This window comes from Apodemus sylvaticus, chromosome 17 (assembly GCF_947179515.1).
Source record: "Apodemus sylvaticus chromosome 17, mApoSyl1.1, whole genome shotgun sequence".
Lineage (NCBI taxonomy): Eukaryota > Metazoa > Chordata > Mammalia > Rodentia > Muridae > Apodemus > Apodemus sylvaticus.
The window spans coordinates 49,054,096-49,073,358 of NC_067488.1; the positions used below are offsets into that span (position 1 = coordinate 49,054,096).

Sequence of the window (19,263 nt, forward strand, 5' to 3'; positions counted from 1 at the left end):
GAAAAGAAAAGAAGAGAAAAGAAAGACATCATTTACATTCCAAGATTTTATTTTTATTTTTATTTTTATTTCTTTAATTTTTGTTTTTTTCGAGACAGGGTTTCTCTGTATAGCCCTGGCTGTCCTGGAACTCACTCTGTAGACCACGCTGGCCTCGAACTCAGAAATCCGCCTGCCTCTGCCTCCCAGAGTGCCGGGATTACAGGCGTGCGCCACCACCGCCCGGCTATTTTTTTTTTTTTTATAGTTGTCATTTGCCGAATAGTGACTCGGCTTGCCCGATGACGGTCTGTCTGTCTGAGCGATACTGACTTAGGTGCTGTCTCTCCATTAACACGGGTGACCACGGTGAGGGTGAGGGGTGTCTTTCAGGACCTGGAGCTAGGCTCTCTGAGCTGTGTCACCCACCATGGGGGAGGTAGCTGGGGAGTGGGTGCTACCCCAACCCCCACCATGAGTCCTTCTTTGCTCCCTAGGGCTCCCTGCTCCACGCTGACATGGCTGACAGCAACCTGCCACCCTCATCTGCAGCAGCCCCGGACCCCGAGCAGGGAATCACTGAGCAGCCGGGGCCCAGGAGTCCGCCTCCATCCCCTCCGGGCTTGGAGGAGCCACTGGATGGAACCAACCCTGATGTCCCACATCCAGACCTGGCACCTGTCGCCTTCTTCTGCCTGCGCCAGACCACAAGCCCGCGGAACTGGTGCATCAAGATGGTATGTAACCCATATCCTTTGTGCCCAGCCCAGAGGCCAGCGGGGAAAGGCAGGATGGGTGGAGTTGCTTCCTGGTCTCTGGCCTGCCAGCATGGTCCTCTAGTCAGCAGAATGGAGGTCTGTAGTGAGCTTCTTGGGCCTCTGTGAGTGGGTACAGTTAGCCATCTAGGGATGCATCAAGGATGGAGGCTGGACCTGGGGTTTTGCTGCTGGAAGATGCTGATGGCTGCGCATTCTGATTTCCTGCTAAGAACTGGGTCCCTCAGTCATAATCTGCACAGGGCTCTGAATCCCTGAGCCCTACTTGTGTCCGAAAAGCCCCACCTCTTCACTGTCCCACTGGAGATCACGTTTCCAGTTCATCAACTTTGGGACATACATTCAAGATCCTCCATAGGTTCCTATTACCCACAAGTTTCAGAAAAATGCCCTAATCTAGCCCAGCAGGCCCTTAGAGCCCTGACCCAGGCTGTTTCTCCACACTCTGCACCCTTGGGGTTCATCTATGCTCCTGGGTTTCCCCTATACCATTTCCTCTATCCAAATGCCCTTTCCTTCCTTCTTCTCCTGGCCAAATCCATTGCCACATCCTTCAAATGACAGCATCAGTGCTATCTCCTCAGGCAGCCCTCCATGCGGCCTCACATCAAGCTGAGCATTTTGTTTTCTTTTTGATGTAAGAGCTCATATAGCCAAGATTAGCTGTGTAGCTGAGGCTGACCTTGAACTTCTGATCCTCCTGCCTCCACCTCGTGGTGCAGTCAGGACTGTAGTGGTAGGTTTGCTAAGTATGGGTGGGCAGTATCCTACGGGCCTCAATAAAAAATGAAGTGTTGGGAGCAGGGCTCTAGAATGGACACAGCAGGAGCTGGGGCCTAGGAAGGGAGAAGCTAGGGGTGTGGCTGGAGTAGGAGGGCAGAGAGAGTCTGGCAGAACCCTGAAGAGCCGCCATCTTGTTTTCTAGGAGCTACATTCTCAAGCACAGGCTCCAGGGCTGAGCTGTGGTGTGGGACTGGATATCAGGGATGCTAGTGGCTGTGGCCCAGTGGAGAGAGATCCCAGTTGTGGCTCTGTGGTTCTGTGACAAAGACCACCCAGGTCAAAGGTGCCAGGTCTCAGGGCTGCCCAGGGCAGGTGGGAGCTGGTGCATCAGGGAGCAGGGCTGAGGTCATACTGAGTATTAGGGATTTCTTGGAAGTTGACAAGAGCCATGCTGGAGCCTAGGCCTGCTGCTGACCCTAGCTGAGGGCATAGGCGATGGCTGTCCTGTGTCCTTTGAGCTCTTAGAAATCAGAGGGGGTTTTACTAGAGGGAGCGGACCCAGAGGATGCCCTTGGCTATGAGGACATGAGTTTCTCATCATGAGAGATAGCTCAAGGGATCTTGGGTATGGCATGCTCTGAAATTCCTCCTCTCCTCCTCCCCTTCCTCCTCCTCCTCCTCCTCCTCCTCCTCCTCCTCCTCCTCCTCCTTCTTCTTCTTCTCCTTCTCCTTTTCCTTCTCCTTCTCCTTCTCCTTCTCCTTCTCCTTCTCCTTCTCCTTCTCCTCTTTCTCCTTCTCCTTCCTTCTTCTTCTTCCTCCTCCTCCTCCTCCTCCTCCTCCTCCTCCTTCTTCTTCTTCCTTCTTCTTCTTTTCTTCTTCTCTTCTGTTTTTGTCTCTGACCATCCTTGCCCCTTGGGATATGTAGATAGGGTCTCTCTACATAGCCCTGACTTTTCTGGAATTCATTATGTAGACCAGGCTAGCCTTGAACTCACAGAGATTCACTTGTCTCTGCCTCCCGAGGGCTGGGATTAAAGTTGTGTGTCACCATGCTCAGCTCTGTATTTTCATTCATAGACACTTTGATATTTTCTCTGGGGACCCAGAAGAGCAGTCAGTGCTCTTAACCACTGAGCCATCTCTGCAGTCTCTCCTTTCTTTCTTTTAAAGACAAGGTCTCTATGTAGCCCTGGCTGTCCTTGAACTCACCATGTAGGTCAGGCTGGCCTTGAACTCACAGAGATCTGCCTACCTCTGCCTCCCAAGTACTGGGATCAGTGGTGTACACCATCATGCCTGGCTGGTATTTGAGCTGTCAAGGAAGAGGTTAGCGGACCAGGGAGATAGTGGGATAAGGTCGGAGGGCTATCTTGGCAGGTGACAGGATGCGGTATGACATTAAGTCACTGGGCCTCTCTGGGCTTCTGTTGATAGGCTGGTCACCATGGCTCTGGCCTGTGGAACATCTCTGCTTGGGGTCTGATTCTGATAGGTTCTGGTAGGGCTGACAAGGTGACATGGAAATACTGTCCCAAGAGCCACATAGGAGGTGGCCCGTGAGTGTCCTATGTGCTGAGTATGTGTGACTTTGTGTCAGCCCCTTTCTCTGACCCCCAGGGCCTCCATCTGGAGAGAAGTCTCCTTCCCTGCTTTGGGAGCCAACCGTGCTCACCCGTGGGACAGTGCCTACTGGGACTCAGGCTGTCACCTAACTAGACTGGGCAGCTACATTGCTGACCTGTTGGGTAAACAGGCCCTCCAGCCACTCTGCCCCTCGGCTTCACCCTCCCTGTCTCCTCCGCTCAGCGAGTCCAGTTTGAGTGGGACACAATGGGGCTGACTCAGGAGGAGGGATGGAGCTGTGTGAAGGTGACTGGAGAGATGGCTCAGCAGTTAACAGTGTGGACCCTCTTCCAGAAGACCCACAACAGCTCACAACCACTTCCAGTTCTTCCTGGCTAGGTTTTTGTCAACTTTACACAAGCTAGTGTTTGTGAAGGAGGGGACTCAACTGAGAAAATACCTCCATCCAGATGGCCTGCACACAGGCCTGTGGCGGCTTCTTCTTCTTCCTCTTCCTCCTCCTCCTCCTCCTCCTCCTCCTCCTCCTCCTCCTCCTCCTCCTCCTTCTCCTCCTCCTCCTCCTCCTCTTCTTCCTCCTCCTCCTCCTCCTCCTCCTCCTCCTCCTCCTCCTCCTCCTCCTCTTCTTCTTCCTCCTCCTCCTTCTTTTCTTTCCCTTTCTTTTTCTTCCTTCCTTCCTTCCTTCCTTCCTTCCTTCCTTCCTTCCTTCCTTCCTTCCTTCCTTCCTTCCTTCCTTCCTTCCTTTCCTTTTGAGACAGGGCTTCTATGTGTAGCTCTGCCAATCCTGACACTCGCTCTGTAGAGCAGGCTGGCCCTGAACTCAGAGATCCATCTGCTTCTACTTAATGAGTGCTGGGATTAAAGGTGTGAACTACTGCACCTGGCTGGGATTTTTCTTGAGTAATGGTTGATGTGAGTGAGCCCAGACCATAGGGGGTGATGTCATCATTGGCAGGTGGTCCTGAATTGTATAAGAAAACAGGCTGAGCAAGCCATGGGGAGCAAGCAAGTAAGCAGCACTCCCTCTGTGGCCTCTGCTTCAGCTCCTGTCTTAAGGTTCTTTTTTGACTTTCTGTCTTGACTTCCCTCAGTGAAGGAGTGTGACCTAAGAGCCAGATTAACCCTTTCTTACCCAAGTTGCTTGTGGTCATAGTGTTTCATCACAACGATAGAAACCCTGACTAAGACAAGCCCTAAGGAATCTGACTCCTTCTCCTCCTCCTCCTCCTTCTTCTTCTGACAAAAATAATAAAAATAAAATTAAAAAAAGAGATATTGGAGCTAGAGGGTAGGGCGCAGTTCAGCTGTGCTTCTGTTCTTCCCTCTGATGTCTTTGTTGATCATCCCTCCTCCATCCTGCCCGCACTCCTCCCTCTATCCTCCTCACCTTCATCCCTCCCGTCCTTTCTCCGTCTTCCCTCCACCCTCCATCTTTCTCTTCCCGTCTTCATTCTCCTTTCTGCACTCCTCCCTCCACCCCAGGCTCCATTCCTCCGCTTCCCTCCCTCTAGCCTCTGCCTTTTCTCCCTGCTCCGCCCCCTTTCCCTGCTCCCCATCCCCCGCCCTCCTTCCCTCCACCCTCCACCCTTCTTCGCCCTTTCTCCACCCCCTTTCCTCCGCCTTGCTTCCTCTTCAGTCTCCTTCCCTTTCCTCACCTCCATCCTTTCCCACCCTCTGTTCCCTCTTTCCTTCTTCCTCCTCCATCTTCAGTCCTCCCACCCCAACTCCCTCCTCCTCTAGCATCCAGCTTCTCCATCGTCCCTCTGCCTCCTCCACCTCCTTCCACTTCTCCATCCTCTTCCCTTCCCACTCCATCCTCCCCTTTCCCTCCGTCCCTTTTTCCCTCCTTCCTTCCCTCCCTCTTCTTCCCTTCCTCTTCTCCCCCCCCCCCCGCCCCATCCCGAGACAGGGTTTCTCTGTGTAGCCCTGGCTGTCCTGGAACTCACTCTGTAGACCAGGCTGGCCTTGAACTCAGAAATCCGCCTGCCTCTGTCTTCCAAGTGCTGGGATTACAGGCGTGCGCCACCACCGCCGGCTTCCCTTCTTCCTCCCCCCATTCCTTTCTTCCCTCCCTCTTCCTCCCTCCCTTCCTCTTCTTCTTTCCCTCCTTCTCCTTCCCTCCCTTTCTCCTTCCCTCTGTCCCTCCTTCCCTCCGTCCTTCCCTCCCTCCCTCCCTCCTTCCCCTTTTCCCTCTTTCTTGGGAGAGAGAGTCTCCTCAACCCTGAACATCTGCTGCTTCAGTGGCAGCAGCTGCTGTTCTTGTGCTGGGGTGGGGACTCAGTCCTCAGCAGACACATCACAGCTCGGGTCACAGCTGGGTGGTGCCAAAGCAGAGTGAGGTCAGGGATCCCACGCTCAGAGACGATTAGTCTAGAAGCTTCCGTGACTGGATTTAAGAGTTAACAAGTAGGATTTAAGGCTAGGTGACAGGAGAGCTGGACACTTCAATAATCCATATTTTGAAAAATTCATGTTCCAGATGTGTGATCTTGGCAGCTGGGATGTTGCATGTCTGGGGTCCAGGGACCTGGAACTTTGGGCTGTGATCACAGAGCTGAGGCTGACGTCTCCCAGTAGACAGGGTGGGTGGGAGCCAGGAGACTGCCGTTATCAACGGGGACTGGGGGACCTCAGAGTAGGCGGCATGTGCTCAGTGGCAGTCTGTCTTGGAGAGTCGACCTCTATTGACTGCCGAGGCTCTTACGTCGGAATTGGAAATGTCTCCCTCCCACAGTCAGTGGGAACAGTGTCAGGCAGTGTCTAACCTAGTCCTATTCAGCGGGAGGAAATTAGGGTAGTGTTTAAAGTGGTGCTCCTTACTGGGTATGTAGTTCTGAACTTAGTTCTCCTTGGTGGGAGAGCACTGGTGGGGTGATGCTTAACCTAGCCCTCATCAGTGCTAAGTTCACACTCGTCCTTAATAGAGCCCTGCTTGGATTTCAGGCTGTCGGTATTTGAGGGTCTGGACTGTGTTGCATATTATAGGCTGTTGGTTATTCCTGACCTCGGGCATGGAATGTTGGACTTGGTTACCGTGACTACCAAATACAACCCTATGCATGTGTAATCTTGGCAGATGGTGGCTCACCTTCCCACTAAAAACTGAACCTGAAGAAGGGTGGAGGCCTGCAGGGTTGGGCCAGGCAAGTGGGAGCTGCTCCATTACCGGTCCCAGGCAGGGCAGGGCAATGGGGGTTGGCCCCCGACAGTCCATCCTGAGCACCCCATCCCTGGTTCCTGGAGTCCTGGCCCAGGGTTCTCTGGAACTTAGAGCTCCTGACTCAGGCTCTTGCGTAGCTTAGAGCAAGCAAGGCCTGAGTCACCGCCTGACTCACCACAGCCACCAGGCAGTGGGGACCCTCGTAGGCGGGGATCCCGCTCAGCCCACTCCCTGCCTGGCTTTGGCCTGGACCACTCGCTGGCAGCTGGGAGGCCTCTCAGTTTGTGATGCCAGGAGAGAGATTGGGCTGTTTGACTCACGGGGAGAGGGGTGTGGCTTAGTCTCACAGCCTGGGACTGGTTCTCCTGCTCAGCGCTGGGCAACCATGGCCAGGGTCATAACCCCTTCAGTTCCCCTGTGGTAGAGTCCCCTTCACTACTGAGGGCTAGAGTCATAGGTGAGGGGCTGTAGCAGTGGAGTGTCGTAAAGGGGTAGGTAGGGCTGATGTCGGGAGTCTGGGGTGAACACTTTGCCTGCAGGAGATTCCATGAGATGCCAGGCGACAGGTCCTGTAGATGGAACATCACACCTTCAGAGGACATTGTTCCCAGGGAAAATCTGATTCAGTCTCTGTCATTAACGCGAAGCAGTGTGAATCTGGCTGCTCATAGCCAAGCCAGCGGCAGGGCAGACAGGAATTGACCATGGAACCTGCCACCTGCCCCCCTCCCCAGGCCATGACTAACAGGGGTACCCCCTTTCTACCCCCACTGGGCTCTCAAGCCCTGCTTAGGGAGAAATTATTGCATTTGCTCATGGTCATTGTCTGTCCCGGAGACCCACTTTGTCATCTCTGTAATAGGGCCATGACAGGATTAGAGGCGGTTCCTGCCAGGCCTCCAGTGTATATCCACATGCCACCGGCTGGCTGCAGGATTCTGTCTATAGCGTTGTCTTTAGCCATCCTTGGAGACAGGTGTCTTCATAGCCCCATTTTACAGATGAGGACAATAAGGCTCCTAGAAGTTGAGTTACTTTTATCCAGTCAGGTTATGTGGGCAAAGCTAGTACGAACCCGCCACTTCTGTTACTCCCCCTGACCCCCACAAGCTTTATCCAGAACTTGATAAAGAACTGCCCGAACCCCATTCTCCACACTCTGCCTGTGGGTTAGAAGTTTGCTTGGCAGTTCCAGGCAGTAGGGTAGATCAAAGTTCCCCAGGTTCTTGGCATATAGCCTTGGGAAGCTTCTGGCTGTGGCTGGCTGGGCATCCCATTGAGGCTGGAGGCCCCTCCCCTTCCTGTGTGCTCCTGGTCTGGTGATAGCTAGTACTGGGGAAGGAGAGGCAGAAAAGGCCTCTTCTCTACTTGGGATCAGGCAGACACCACCATCGCTAGGTGACCTTGCATAAGTCCCCTCCCTCTGAGACCACTGGGACTCTGCCTGGTTGTAGAACAGCAGGACAGGCAGGGGTCAGTCTGGGAGGGGCCAGGCTTCCATTCCTAGGCTGTCAGCCAGCTGCCTGCCAGGGCTGATGTGGTGGCCAGTGGCAGGTCTTGGTTTTGGCCCTGGCTGAGCTGGCCCATCTCTGGGTAGGGATGGGGCAGGTTTTTGCTGTGGTTACAGCACAGCCTTGGAGCCTTATGCTGGGCATGAGAGACTCAGAGTGGCTATCCATGGAATACGGGAATGACCGGGCCAAGATCAGCCACTGAGTGCCAGGTGTCTCAGGTCACAGTGCTGGTCATGTTGTGGCTCTAGGAGTGAGGACCATGAGACCTACCAAAAGAGGGTGCTTAGGGACTCTGGTGACAAGTGACAGATCCTAGAGTGTGTTCTGTGGTTTAGAGAGTGGGACATGGTGGAGATGCTGTAGACTTTGGTGCTGGTGTTGGGTGCAAGTGACTCAGAGGTGATGCCTTGGTGTCTGCATCTTGGTGTCTGACTGAAGGCACACCTGAGCTTGGCTCGATGCCGGAGTGGCCTTGGGTGAGACTCTTCCCTTGCTGAGTCACATCTCTGCTTGTGTGCCTGTGTAATGGGATCTTGGTGGAACCTGGTGGGGAACACTGGGATGGAATGAACGCCCCAGGCCAGCTTCTGAGTGCTGGGTATTGCTGTACAGATCCAGAAGGGGCTGGGAGAGCTAGCAGGCCTGTGGCAGCTGGCTAGCTGGTACTGATCTATGGTGATCGGCTCAGGAATCCAGGGGATCCCGGTAGGAAGTCTGCTGCCCCAGGGTAAGGGAGAGCTGTGTGTGTGTGTGTGTGTGTGTGTGTCCATTAGCTGGGGGGCAGGGTGTGATGGAGACCTAAGAGGGACTGTGATTTGCTCAAGGCTACCTGTTGCAGGTGAAGAGGCGGAACCTCTTATATATAATTGTCATATACTATATATTATATTATAATATATTATATAGTACAAGGGCTCTTAGTTGGAGCCCAGCACTGTGGATCCTCTGTCCAGGCTTCCTGGCGTGGCTCCTTCTGAGTAGGAGTGGTCCCCTCCTCCTCCAGTCCTGGCCTAATGGGACAGTCCAGACGGTGGCGGGTACTGCCGGGAGAAGCAACACATGCCAAGGGAAATTGTCCGTTTCCTCCATCTGGTGTGGAGAAAGTTGTTTTTCTCAGAGATAAAAGTCAAAGTCAAGAACCATCCCCCAAGACGCAATGGGAGGCCGGAGCAGAGGCTGTACTCCAACTGGTCACTAGGGTCCCAACAGCCACTTAGAGGAGCCTGGGCAGGCTAGGGAGATCCTGGCCCCACTGGGCAGCCTCAGGGTCTGTGTTGGAGAGAGCTCTGTGATTTGAGGCTGCCTGTGGTGGAGTCCTGAGGTACTGGTGAAGCTTAACTGCAGGAAGGGGTTTTTCTAACTGGGTTTTGATACATGAGTAGGAGTTTCCAGAATAGTTGAAGGAGTATAGAGGAATAGTGGGGATTTGTGGCGCTGGGATAGTAAGGCACAGGCTGGAAAACAAGGTTGGACACACCAGGGCAGGGCTTATGCTTGTCACACTGGGAGATAGGGTGGGGGTATGACAGGTGACCAGCAGGGACAGGCCATGGGCACGCCCACTTTCCCTCCTTTTCCTCGTCTTTCTTTTAATTATGAATGTATTTTATATGTGTGTGCATGTGCACATGTGCATGTTCCCTGGCCTGTGTGTGGAGGGCTTCTGAGGGAGAGACAGAGCCAGCAGCCAGCCAGGAAAGTCCTGCAGCAGCATCGCTTGACTGCACTGGTTGTTCATCCAATGAGAACTGGGACTTGCTGGCTTGGAATGGAGGTGCCCCACGGTCACCAGGCAAGTCCAGGCACTGGAGGAGGCTTCAGAGCTCATGGTCAAATGTCAGAGGCAACCGAGTCCCAACCCTTTCGAAGCAGGGCAGAGAGAGAGCTGGGAAGAGGGATCCTGGGGCCGCAGGGATGAGATCATGAGGTCAGCTTGCCTGACTTAGGAGCCCAGCAGATCTTGGAACGGGAGGAGGCCCGGATGCTGTTGCTACAAAGGTCCACAGCTGGGATGCTGTTGCTACGAAGGACCACAGCTGGGATGCTGTTGCTATGTAGGACTACTCAGCCTGGAGGTGAGGGTGATGGGGGTCACAAGGGGAGGCACACAACAACATGACATAGACTGGCTGGGGACTTAAAGGTGATTGGATTCTAGTTTGCTCTTAGACTCTGTCTGTGAGCCTCCAAACTGACTCTGACCTGTTGTCTCCCTCAGACCATCAGGATCCTGTTAGGAGAAAAATGGCCCCATTTGTTTCCCCTCAGTGAGGAATCAATAGCCTTTTTAATCAGTCAGAATGTCTTTCTGCTAATCTCCCTGCAGGTTGCTGAGGAGCAGCCTCTTTTGCAGCACATTGGTGATGGCCAGGTGGAGCTGTGTGGTACTTGGTGGACACCTTAACCTCTCTGGGCTTAGGGTCCACATGGGGATGAAGCTGCGGTGGGAAAGGTTCCTAGACCTACCTGGATCACCGGTGGTGATGAGACCTGATTGTCTGTCCCACAGGTCATGTCTGTTCTCTTCAGGGGGCAAGCATGGTGACCCTGCGGGCAAATAACTCTTTCTCTGGGTGTCAGTTTCCCTGACCCATACAGTCGGGAGCTGGAGGCTGCTCTCAGGCTAATTTTGCCCACAGGGGACATTTGACATGGTCTGGAGGCACACCTCCTCCCAGGCATAGGACAGCCCATTTAGAGAACAGCCTGTCCCCAAATCACTTGGGGTAAGGGTAGAAAGCCGAGGTATGCGGGGAGGGTGGAAGGACAGGACAGTGTGACCTGGGTCTGGCAGAGCCTGACGATGGGTCTCGTATAGATGGGAGCACTAAGCTGAGTCCCTCCCAAGCAAAGGGTTTCCTATACCACCAGGCCTCGTTCCCTGGGCAAACTGCCATTGCCTGCAGTGTCACGTGTCCAGCACCTTCCAGGAACCCACCTGTCTGTCTGTCCTCTGTCTACACACGTACCCACTAATCCATTATCTGTCCATTCAACCACTCACCCAACTACTCATCTAGTCATCCATTTGTCCATCCATCCATCCATCCATCCATCCATCCATCCATCCATCCATCCATCCATCCATCCATTTGTCTGTTCATCCATCCATCCACCCACCCATCCATCCATCCATCCATCCATCCACCCACCCACCCACCCACCCACCCATCCATCATCCACCTATCCATCCATCCATCCATCCATCCATCCATCCATCCATCCATCCATCCACCCTATCTATCATCTATCTGCCTTCACATCTATTATGATTCATTCCCCAACTTACATATCTATCCATTTATCTATCCACCCACCCATTCTTCCACTCACCCACCGTCCATATATTCATATACTCATCCAACCGCAGATCTATCTCTCCATTTGTCTAGCCATCATCCATCAGTTCATCCACCCACCCATCCACTCACCTGCCTTTCTATCTTTCCATCCATTCCCCGCTCCCCCACAGCCACCCACAGCCTCTCACACGAATGCAGCATCTAAATAGGTGCTTCTGCTTAACTTTTTACCGGTGTCTCACGTCTCCTCAGCGAGGAGGCCCCTCCCTTCCTCCTACCCACACACGCTTCAGTCCTTCCGCTCATTTGATGGTTCATATCTGGTGAATGATAGTTAGCCACGCCGGTCCCCATTCCTCGTGTCTCTAGTCACCTGCTCAGTGCTAAGACAAGCCTGTGTCAGGACATGTTATTCTCCTACAGACCCTTTGTGGGGTCTTCGGTATGCAATGTATTACTCCCCTTCTGCTCGTTAGAGAATTTCTTGTGTCCAAGCGCCATATTCCATTGATGAATGCTGCTTTTCTAGGCCTGGACCCACATCTCTGCACAGAGCAGATGTGTGGGGAGGCTTTTGATGGAGTGTCCCTTGGCAGACAGGGTGAGGTGGTAGAGGTTGTGTGGACAGTGGTGAGCCTGGACATTGGTGAAGACAAATGGCCCTGAATACCCAGCCGAGTGTTGAGTACTGAGGAGCAGAGGCTGAAGGTGGTGTGCTGGTTTTGGAAGACCTTCCAGGCCACATGTAGATGATGGATCTTAGAAGGCCAGGCTGAAGGAGGGGGCTACCCAGAGACCCCTAAGTGGGGTGTGAGGAGTAGGAGGGAGGTTGGTTCTGGTGATGAAATGGACACATCTCCAGGGTCACTGATGTGGAAGGAGGCTCAGAGGGCTGTGGCCAGGTCGCTATGGTGGAAGAAGGCTCCAGAGGCTCCAAGGCTGGGGGAAAAGTGGAAATGCACAGGAATGTGTTGTGCACAGAGGAGAGAGTATGACATGTCCTCCTTCATGTGTGATGAACTTGGGGTTGACAGAGATCTTTGGTGCAGAATCTGGGGTTCTTGCTTGCCTGAGAATAATTACAGTCTTGAGATAACCTTGGACTCTATCCCACAGAAGGCTTTCAGCACTGGGGAGAGGAGACACAGGGTCCAGGGCTGGCACCTGAGACCCTATCAGAAGATTAGAGTCCAGGAAGTGGGAGGACCAGACTGGGGACTTGGGGTGACTCCTCTGACCTGGGGCTTCCTAGAACAGGTATTTTAAGCTTGGGCCCATGAGGTCTTGTGGGGACAAATTGAGTTTCATGGATCTGTGGCTCAAATTTAGCATTTCTTTTTATAAACAGTGAAGATAAAAATCAACCAAACAACAACAACAACAACAACAACAACAAAACACCAAACACTGGAACTGCCCCCCTCTACTCCACGCCCCCATTCCCCACAGTAATAGTTCCTGCTACCTGTGGGAGGGCAGTGAGTGTTTCCTGTCACACCAGGGACACTGCAGGGCTCTTGGATTAGCAGACACATCCTTCATGGATGGCTACAGACTCACACATCTTCTCCAACCCACCACTGGGCCTTGTGACTTATTGTGTTGATAACAAAACATGTGCATTTAATCAATAAACATCTTTTTCCTGGTGTTGGGGGTTCATGCCTTCAATCTCAGTCCTCGGTAGGCTGAGGCAGGAGGAGCTCAGACTTGAGGTCAGCAGCTAGGCGCCTTTGATCCCAACTCACTGCTCAGAGGCAGAGGCAGCGGATCTCTATAGGTTCAAAGCTAGCCTGATCTGTGCAGTGAGTTCTAGGACAGTCAGAGCTAGAGACAGAGATCTTGTCCCAGAAACAAGAACAAAAACCAACCAACCAACCAAACAAACAAACCCCCCCCCCAAAACTGTTAAAAGTGTGGGGCTAGCCTGGCCTAACAAGTAAGACCTTGTTACAATATCTATATATCTATACCCATACCTTGATATTTTTGATAATTGTTTTAGTATAACAAGTTCACTTTCTATTCTAAGTTTTTAGAAAATTTATGTTAAAAACTGTTCTTAGAACTGGGTGTGGAGGTGCACACTTTTAATTTCAGTACTTGGGAGGCAGAGGGATATGGATCTCTATGAGTTTGAGGCCAGCCTGGTCTACAAAGTGAGTTCTAGGACAGCTAGGGCTGTTGCACAGAGAAACTCTGCTTTGAAAAATCAAAAACCAACCAACCAAAAAAACAAACAAAAGAACCACCGTCTCCACCATAGTGGCAGCAAAAGCGAACTGTCTGGGCTGGTGAGATGGTTTAATCTGAGAGGTACCTGCTGCCGAGCCTGGGGGCCTACGTTCAACCCTTAGGACCCACATTGGTGGAAGGAGAGAATGGATTCCTATAGGTTGTCCTCTGACCCCCCCATATGCCGTGATACACACATACGCGAATAAGCAAATAAAAGAAAAATCCATTATTTCTGTGGTTAGGACAGAAAAGATGAAGAACTTGTGTTCTCAAAGGAATGGAGTTGGTCAGGCCCAGTGCTACTGGCTGGAAGCAAGGGAGAGGTGGTTGTGAGCACACTGTGTGTGTGTGTGTGTTTATGTATGTGTATGTGTGTATATGTGTCTGTATGTGTGTATGTATTGTGTGTAAGTGTGTTTATGTATATGTGTATAGTGTGTGCGCAAATGAGTGTGTATGTGTGTGTATGTATGTATGTGTGTGTGTTGCTGTGGGAATATGTGTGAATATGAACAGGCGTGTGTTCTGGGGAAGGCATGGTAAAGGACAGGCCACTGGAGGAGGAGCAGCACTGTCTCCCTCTGTCTCTACTGGGTCTCTGGCGTCAGGGACCAAGTGTCCTTCATTCTGGTTTTTAAACATCAGGCTCAGAGGGGGGCCTCATCAGAGGAGTGTTGCGACAATAACGGACCATGGATGTAATAGATGTGACAAAGGAGAAGAGATGGGTGTTCAGGACGGGAGGCAGAACTGCAAACCCCTCCCCAGCCTCCATGGTACCTTCTCAAAGCCACCGACATCCTGGGTGGCTGTCACACTCAGCTGCTGAAAGTCACAGTGAAGTCTCCTGCTCTGTATGTGCAGTGTCTTCAAGGTGGGCTCCTAAAGCCATGTTTGTCTCTGCAAAGCTGTGGCCCTGGCATCCGCCCTGCCCTTTCTTCCCTAGTAGCCGAGTGGTATATCCTGCAAGTCTTCTTGGCCAGAGCCTCTTTCCTGTGGGGCACTGACCCCGGGCTCTCTTCCGGTCTGGCATCTTTGTCCACTCACTGTTACATCCCCTCCCCTCTGGCTGACTGTGCCACGCATCGTTGCTTTCTGGGCAATGGGAATCAGAGACTGGAGAAATCCACTACATTTTCATTGGTGGGGACTCTGAGAGGGGCTTGGGGATGGGAAGGGAAAGAGGCAAATACGGAGGGAAGAGGGTAGATTCAACTTGTCATTATTTTAAGGGACTTCAGGGCTTGTATGCAAAGTCAATCAGGCGTGGCTGTCTGTCCTTCAGGACACTTCCTGTCACTGGGGACATGCAAGCTGAGTGGAACGGGGAGCCTGTATGTCACTTGGCTTCCTGGAGCAGCCTTCTGCACCAGCTCAACTGCTGTGCAGTTTGTATTGCTGGGCCAGTTGTACAGTCTCTACATCTTCTTTTCTGTGACCGGAAGTGAGTGTGCCCATCTCCCTGGGGCACAGTGGGGACGGGGAGGCACAGCGGATCTACAAAAACATGCCAGAAGAGGGACTGCATGGGGCCAGTCCTACCTAGTACCTTCCTTAGCTGGGGCTGCCCATAAGTCACTGAGCAGAGGAGGTGCAGGGGCTGCTGGGAAAATCTCATTGGATGCCAGAGCCAGCGAGTGCTCCAGCATGAAGTGCGTGTGTTTTATTCATTTATTTTTGAATCAGGATTTTATATATCCTGTCTGGCCTTGAACTCACTATGCAGCCAATGATGAGTTTCCTCCTGGTTTCCTCCTGTTGGGATTGCAGGGATCGATGCTGGGGATGACTTCAGGCCTCTGAGTGTGCTGAACAATCACTCTACCGCCTGAACCCCAGCCCCTGTTTGTTTAAGAGTTATCTATTTTTTTTAAATCTTTTTTTCTTAAAGATTTTATTTATTTTATGTATGTGAGTACACTATAGCTGTCTTTAGACACACCAGAAGAGGGCATCAGATCCCATTACAGATGGTTGTGAGCCACCATGTGGTTGCTGGGAATTGAATTCAGGAGCTCTGGAAGAGCAGTCAGTGCTCTTAACCACTGAGCCATCTCTCTCCAGCCCCCAAGATTTATCTATTTTTATTTTGTGTATATGAGTATTCGTCTGCATGTATGTCTATGTGCCACTTTTGTATTTGATGTCCACATAGGCCAGAAGAGGGCATTGGATCCCCTAAGACTGCAGTTACTGTGAACTTCTAGGTGGGATCTGGGAACAGAACCCAGGTCCTCTGGAAGAGCAGCCATTGCTCCTGACCAGGGAGCCTTCTCTCCAGCCTCAGCTGGTGTTTTAATGGTTGTATTTTTATTTTTCATTTGAGAAATTATCCCTTTTTCTTCTTTCCTTTTTTTTCTTTTTTCTTTTTCTTTCTTTCTTTTTTTTGAGATGGAGTTTCAAACTCGAGATGCTCCTTCCTCAGCTTCCTGAGTGCTAGAACTGCAGGTGTGTGTGCCCCGCCCGGCTTCTGGTTTGCTTTGTGTTGACAGGTGAGCTCACACACAATAGGGTCTAGACAGTTTCCCACAACTCGTCTTCCATGGCCACCACTCAGATGGAGACTGTCTCAGTCTTTGGAGGTGACCCGATTCTCTTCTCTTGCAGGGATCTCCCCACCTCACTGCTCTTCTGAGCCCCCTGGCCTCATTTTGAACTTTATAGACGGGGCCTCGCACGATCTCTGTGGGTTTGTCTTTTTTACCCAGCAGAGATCCCTCCATTCTCTTGTGTATATTGGTTGCTCATTCTTTTTCCTGATTGTGTAGTTTGCCGCCACCGCAGAAGTATCCAAGGAAATTTCTCAGCTTTGACGTTGTTGACAATTGGGGCTGACTGATTCTTTGTGACAGGGACTGTCCTGTGCGATGTAGTGTTGAGCATTGTGTCTGGATGTCACTGCTTGCCCCCCAAGCCTGAGTCTGTGTTCAACTGCAGTACACATTGTTAAACAACTCTTCAGAATGACTATTGCCCAGAAAGATTAGTTGAAAAGATTAATAGATGAATGAATGAATGAATGAATGACCGTTATTCTTAGGCATTCAAACATGCCTGTGTCCTTGTAGCAAACGTGATATGGCCACATGCCAGGAATGATTTGGGAGCAGGTACACACTCTGGGGACCTCCAGGGAATGAAGTAAACTTTCTTTACCTCAGTGCACTGATATATATGTGAGGTACACAGCAGGTGTTCCAGAGATGCTTGGGGACCTAGCCTCAGGGAAACAGAACTGGCTCAAGGTCTGAGGTGCTTGGGGCCTGAGCTCTCCGCTGTTCTGGAGACAGACTGAGAGAGCTTGACAGGGAGACAGTCTGCTGTGCCTGCCCCCATCATGGAGGACTTGGCCCCAGCCGCCTTCTTCCACTTGACATATTTAGACAACTGAGTAGAACCCTGGGAAATGGATAGATTTCAGATCTGACAAAAATAAAAACAAACGTGCCCACCCCCGCCTAGCGTCCCTCCCCAGCCTCTCCTCCCCAGCTCCCCCCTCCCCAAGTACAGAAGTCTCTCATCAGCAATGCAGGAAGGAGGGTGGTGGTCTCCATGGTAACCATGCAGGCCTCTGGCAGCTCTTTGAGAGGAGGCTGCCCTGCAGGGGTTGCTGGGGAGAGTGGCACTGTCCCTCTACCTGGTCACTGTTCTGCTTGGGCCTGGCAGGTGTGTGTGTGTGTGTGTGTGTCCCTTGTGTGGTGGTGGAGTCCCTGAGTCCACCCCTCCCTGACTCACATTCTGGCCTCCTCAGTGCCAGGCTATGGAGTTCCATATTGATTCAGCTTGATCTTTTATGGCTGAGGTGGCAAACACAGCCATGTCTTTCTCTCTTGAAGTTGCCAGTCAAGAATGGCAGAGCAGGGTCCCTTAAACACTCAACATCAGGGAGCCCCAGGTCTGAGGTGCTGAGCCCAGGTGGCCACGGTGTGGCTGAGAACACAGGACCTGGAATCAGCAAGAAGCAATACAGATTCTGCCATGCCACCAGCCACAGTGCTGCCTGCCTCAGTTCCCTTCTCTGTCAAATGGCAGCAGCAGTAGTATCTGCCAGGCCAAGGGACTTTCTAGAGATACCAGGCCCTTTGTCTCAAGTGTGGGCTTCTGTGGACTGTCTGCTTCTTTTCCTGTCTTTGTTTCTGAGACAAAACAGGGGGTCTCCTGTGTGTCAGGCGTCCTCTAACTAGTGATCCCCCTGCCGTTGTCTCCTTAGCACTGAAGTGGCTGAAGTCCCATTACACCCAGCCAGGCTGAGCCTCTTTGGAAGGCTGTAAGCTGGGACACAGCTGTCACTCAAAGGGCTCGTAAAGACACCCTCAGCCTCCACTGAAGGCCATGGTAAGCAATGGGAGAGAGCACTGTGTGTGAGAGATCCCCGGTTTTGTTGTCAGGTTCTTCCTACTGAGCCTGCTGTGCTGGCTGTGCATGCTGGGACCTCCTAGCTCCTTACCACATGACCTTCCATGTTTTGTTTAAGGTAGGATGTTTGAAGCCCAGGCCAGCCTCAGACACACACTCTACCTCTGTCTCCCCGAGAGCAGGATCACAAGATCTTGGCTTGATGTTTGGTTAGAAAGCTCATTAGCAGATACTCTCAGTCACCTGGGAAGTGTTTGTAATTGGCAGGTATTCACAAGACACTGGTATACAGCAGGCACTCCATATGTGCTCACTAATTCTCTGTGAGGCCTTGAGGACTTTGAGAAGCAGTGGGAACAGGGAAAGCTGGGAAGGGTTCAGGATTCTGGAGGGTTCTCCCTAGGTCTGGCTGATGGTGGGTTGAGGTGTTGGAAGATCTCTGCCACCCACAAGGGTGCTTGTGTGTCTTCTCTCGAGCCTGCTGAAAAGCCAGCTTTGCTTAGGTGACTGCATTTGATCGGATGGACACTGATTTGCCCTGCAGGGTTCTCAGGGCTTCCTCCGGTGGTCACCATTCTAGGGCTGTTCAGGGTGACAGGTAGTGCCTGGAGAGGCAGGAAGCTGTTTTGATTTAGGGATCCCCAATGATCAACAATGCTATTTCTTCCAGCCTCTCCCTGTGCATGGCCAAATCTCTGTTCCTGTTACCCATCATGCAGTGGAGCCATGGACCCCCATGCTGTCCCAGGATTAAAGGGGGATGCTCTGCTTTCACCCCTACAGGACTGAGAGTTTCCACACAGAAAAGCAGAGTGGTTGGGTCTCAGTTGCACATCCTTAAACGCCAGTCCAGGGCTTTGTTTCTGACTGTGAGAGGCAATGGGGAGATATCGATCACTCTATTTTCTTGTGGAGACAGCATTCAGACCCCACCTGTTTTAATACCAGACTTCCCCATCTACCTTCTTGAGGGTCTCTATCTTCCCTTTCATTTTCCCAGAACTCAACCCAGCCTGCTTGAGCTGGAAGGTCCTTGGTGCATATGAGTAATGGGTGGGAAAGCATATTGGAGCAGGACACCAAGCTGCCCAAGCTCTGACTGCTCTGACAACTCCTACCCTCGCTGCGTGCATGGCCTGGTTTATCTTCCAGGACGCCTGGGGCCTTTCATCCCTGAGCCAGCGGGAATGTGTCAGGAGCCACGGGCAGCAGTGCCACGCTGGCTGACTTCTGAGTCTTGGAGTTCTTGGATGGGACCCAGGTCCTGCCATCTGGGATTTCCCCTTGTGCCTGAGGCCAGCAGGAGCTGAGGGGACCAGAGACTGGACCTGCTCTACCTTGCAGGGCCTCCGTGCCACGTTCAGGGTGGCTAAGTTACAGAGAGAGCAGTTGGCACTTTGAGTTGCTCGGCCTGAGATGCGGTGTGACTTTGTAGAAGTCATGGTGACTCTCCAGACCCACTTCCTCGTCTCTCCCTGATGGATGGTGGCGACAGTTAAGGTCATGTCCCTAGGGTGCCTGGCATGAAGCAGTTATGGTGGCTGCCAAGTTCATCACTGTGGTATGTGCTAGACCAGGTGGGTGGAAGGCTGGGCACCAGCCAGAGAGGGGCGGAAGGTGGAAGATTTTGGAAT

The 19,263-nt window shown here is 52.2% G+C and overlaps 1 protein-coding gene across 1 annotated transcript in view; it reads left to right on the top strand.

The window, feature by feature from the left end:
• Nucleotides 1–497: 497 nt before the first annotated feature.
• Nucleotides 498–19,263, top strand: part of Cacna1i (calcium voltage-gated channel subunit alpha1 I) — a 97,133-nt gene continuing 78,367 nt past the window's right edge. Inside the window, exon 1 of the mRNA XM_052160663.1 lies at nt 498–727. Coding sequence (XP_052016623.1) covers nt 498–727 — 230 coding nt within the window. The remainder of the gene's footprint in view (nt 728–19,263) is intronic.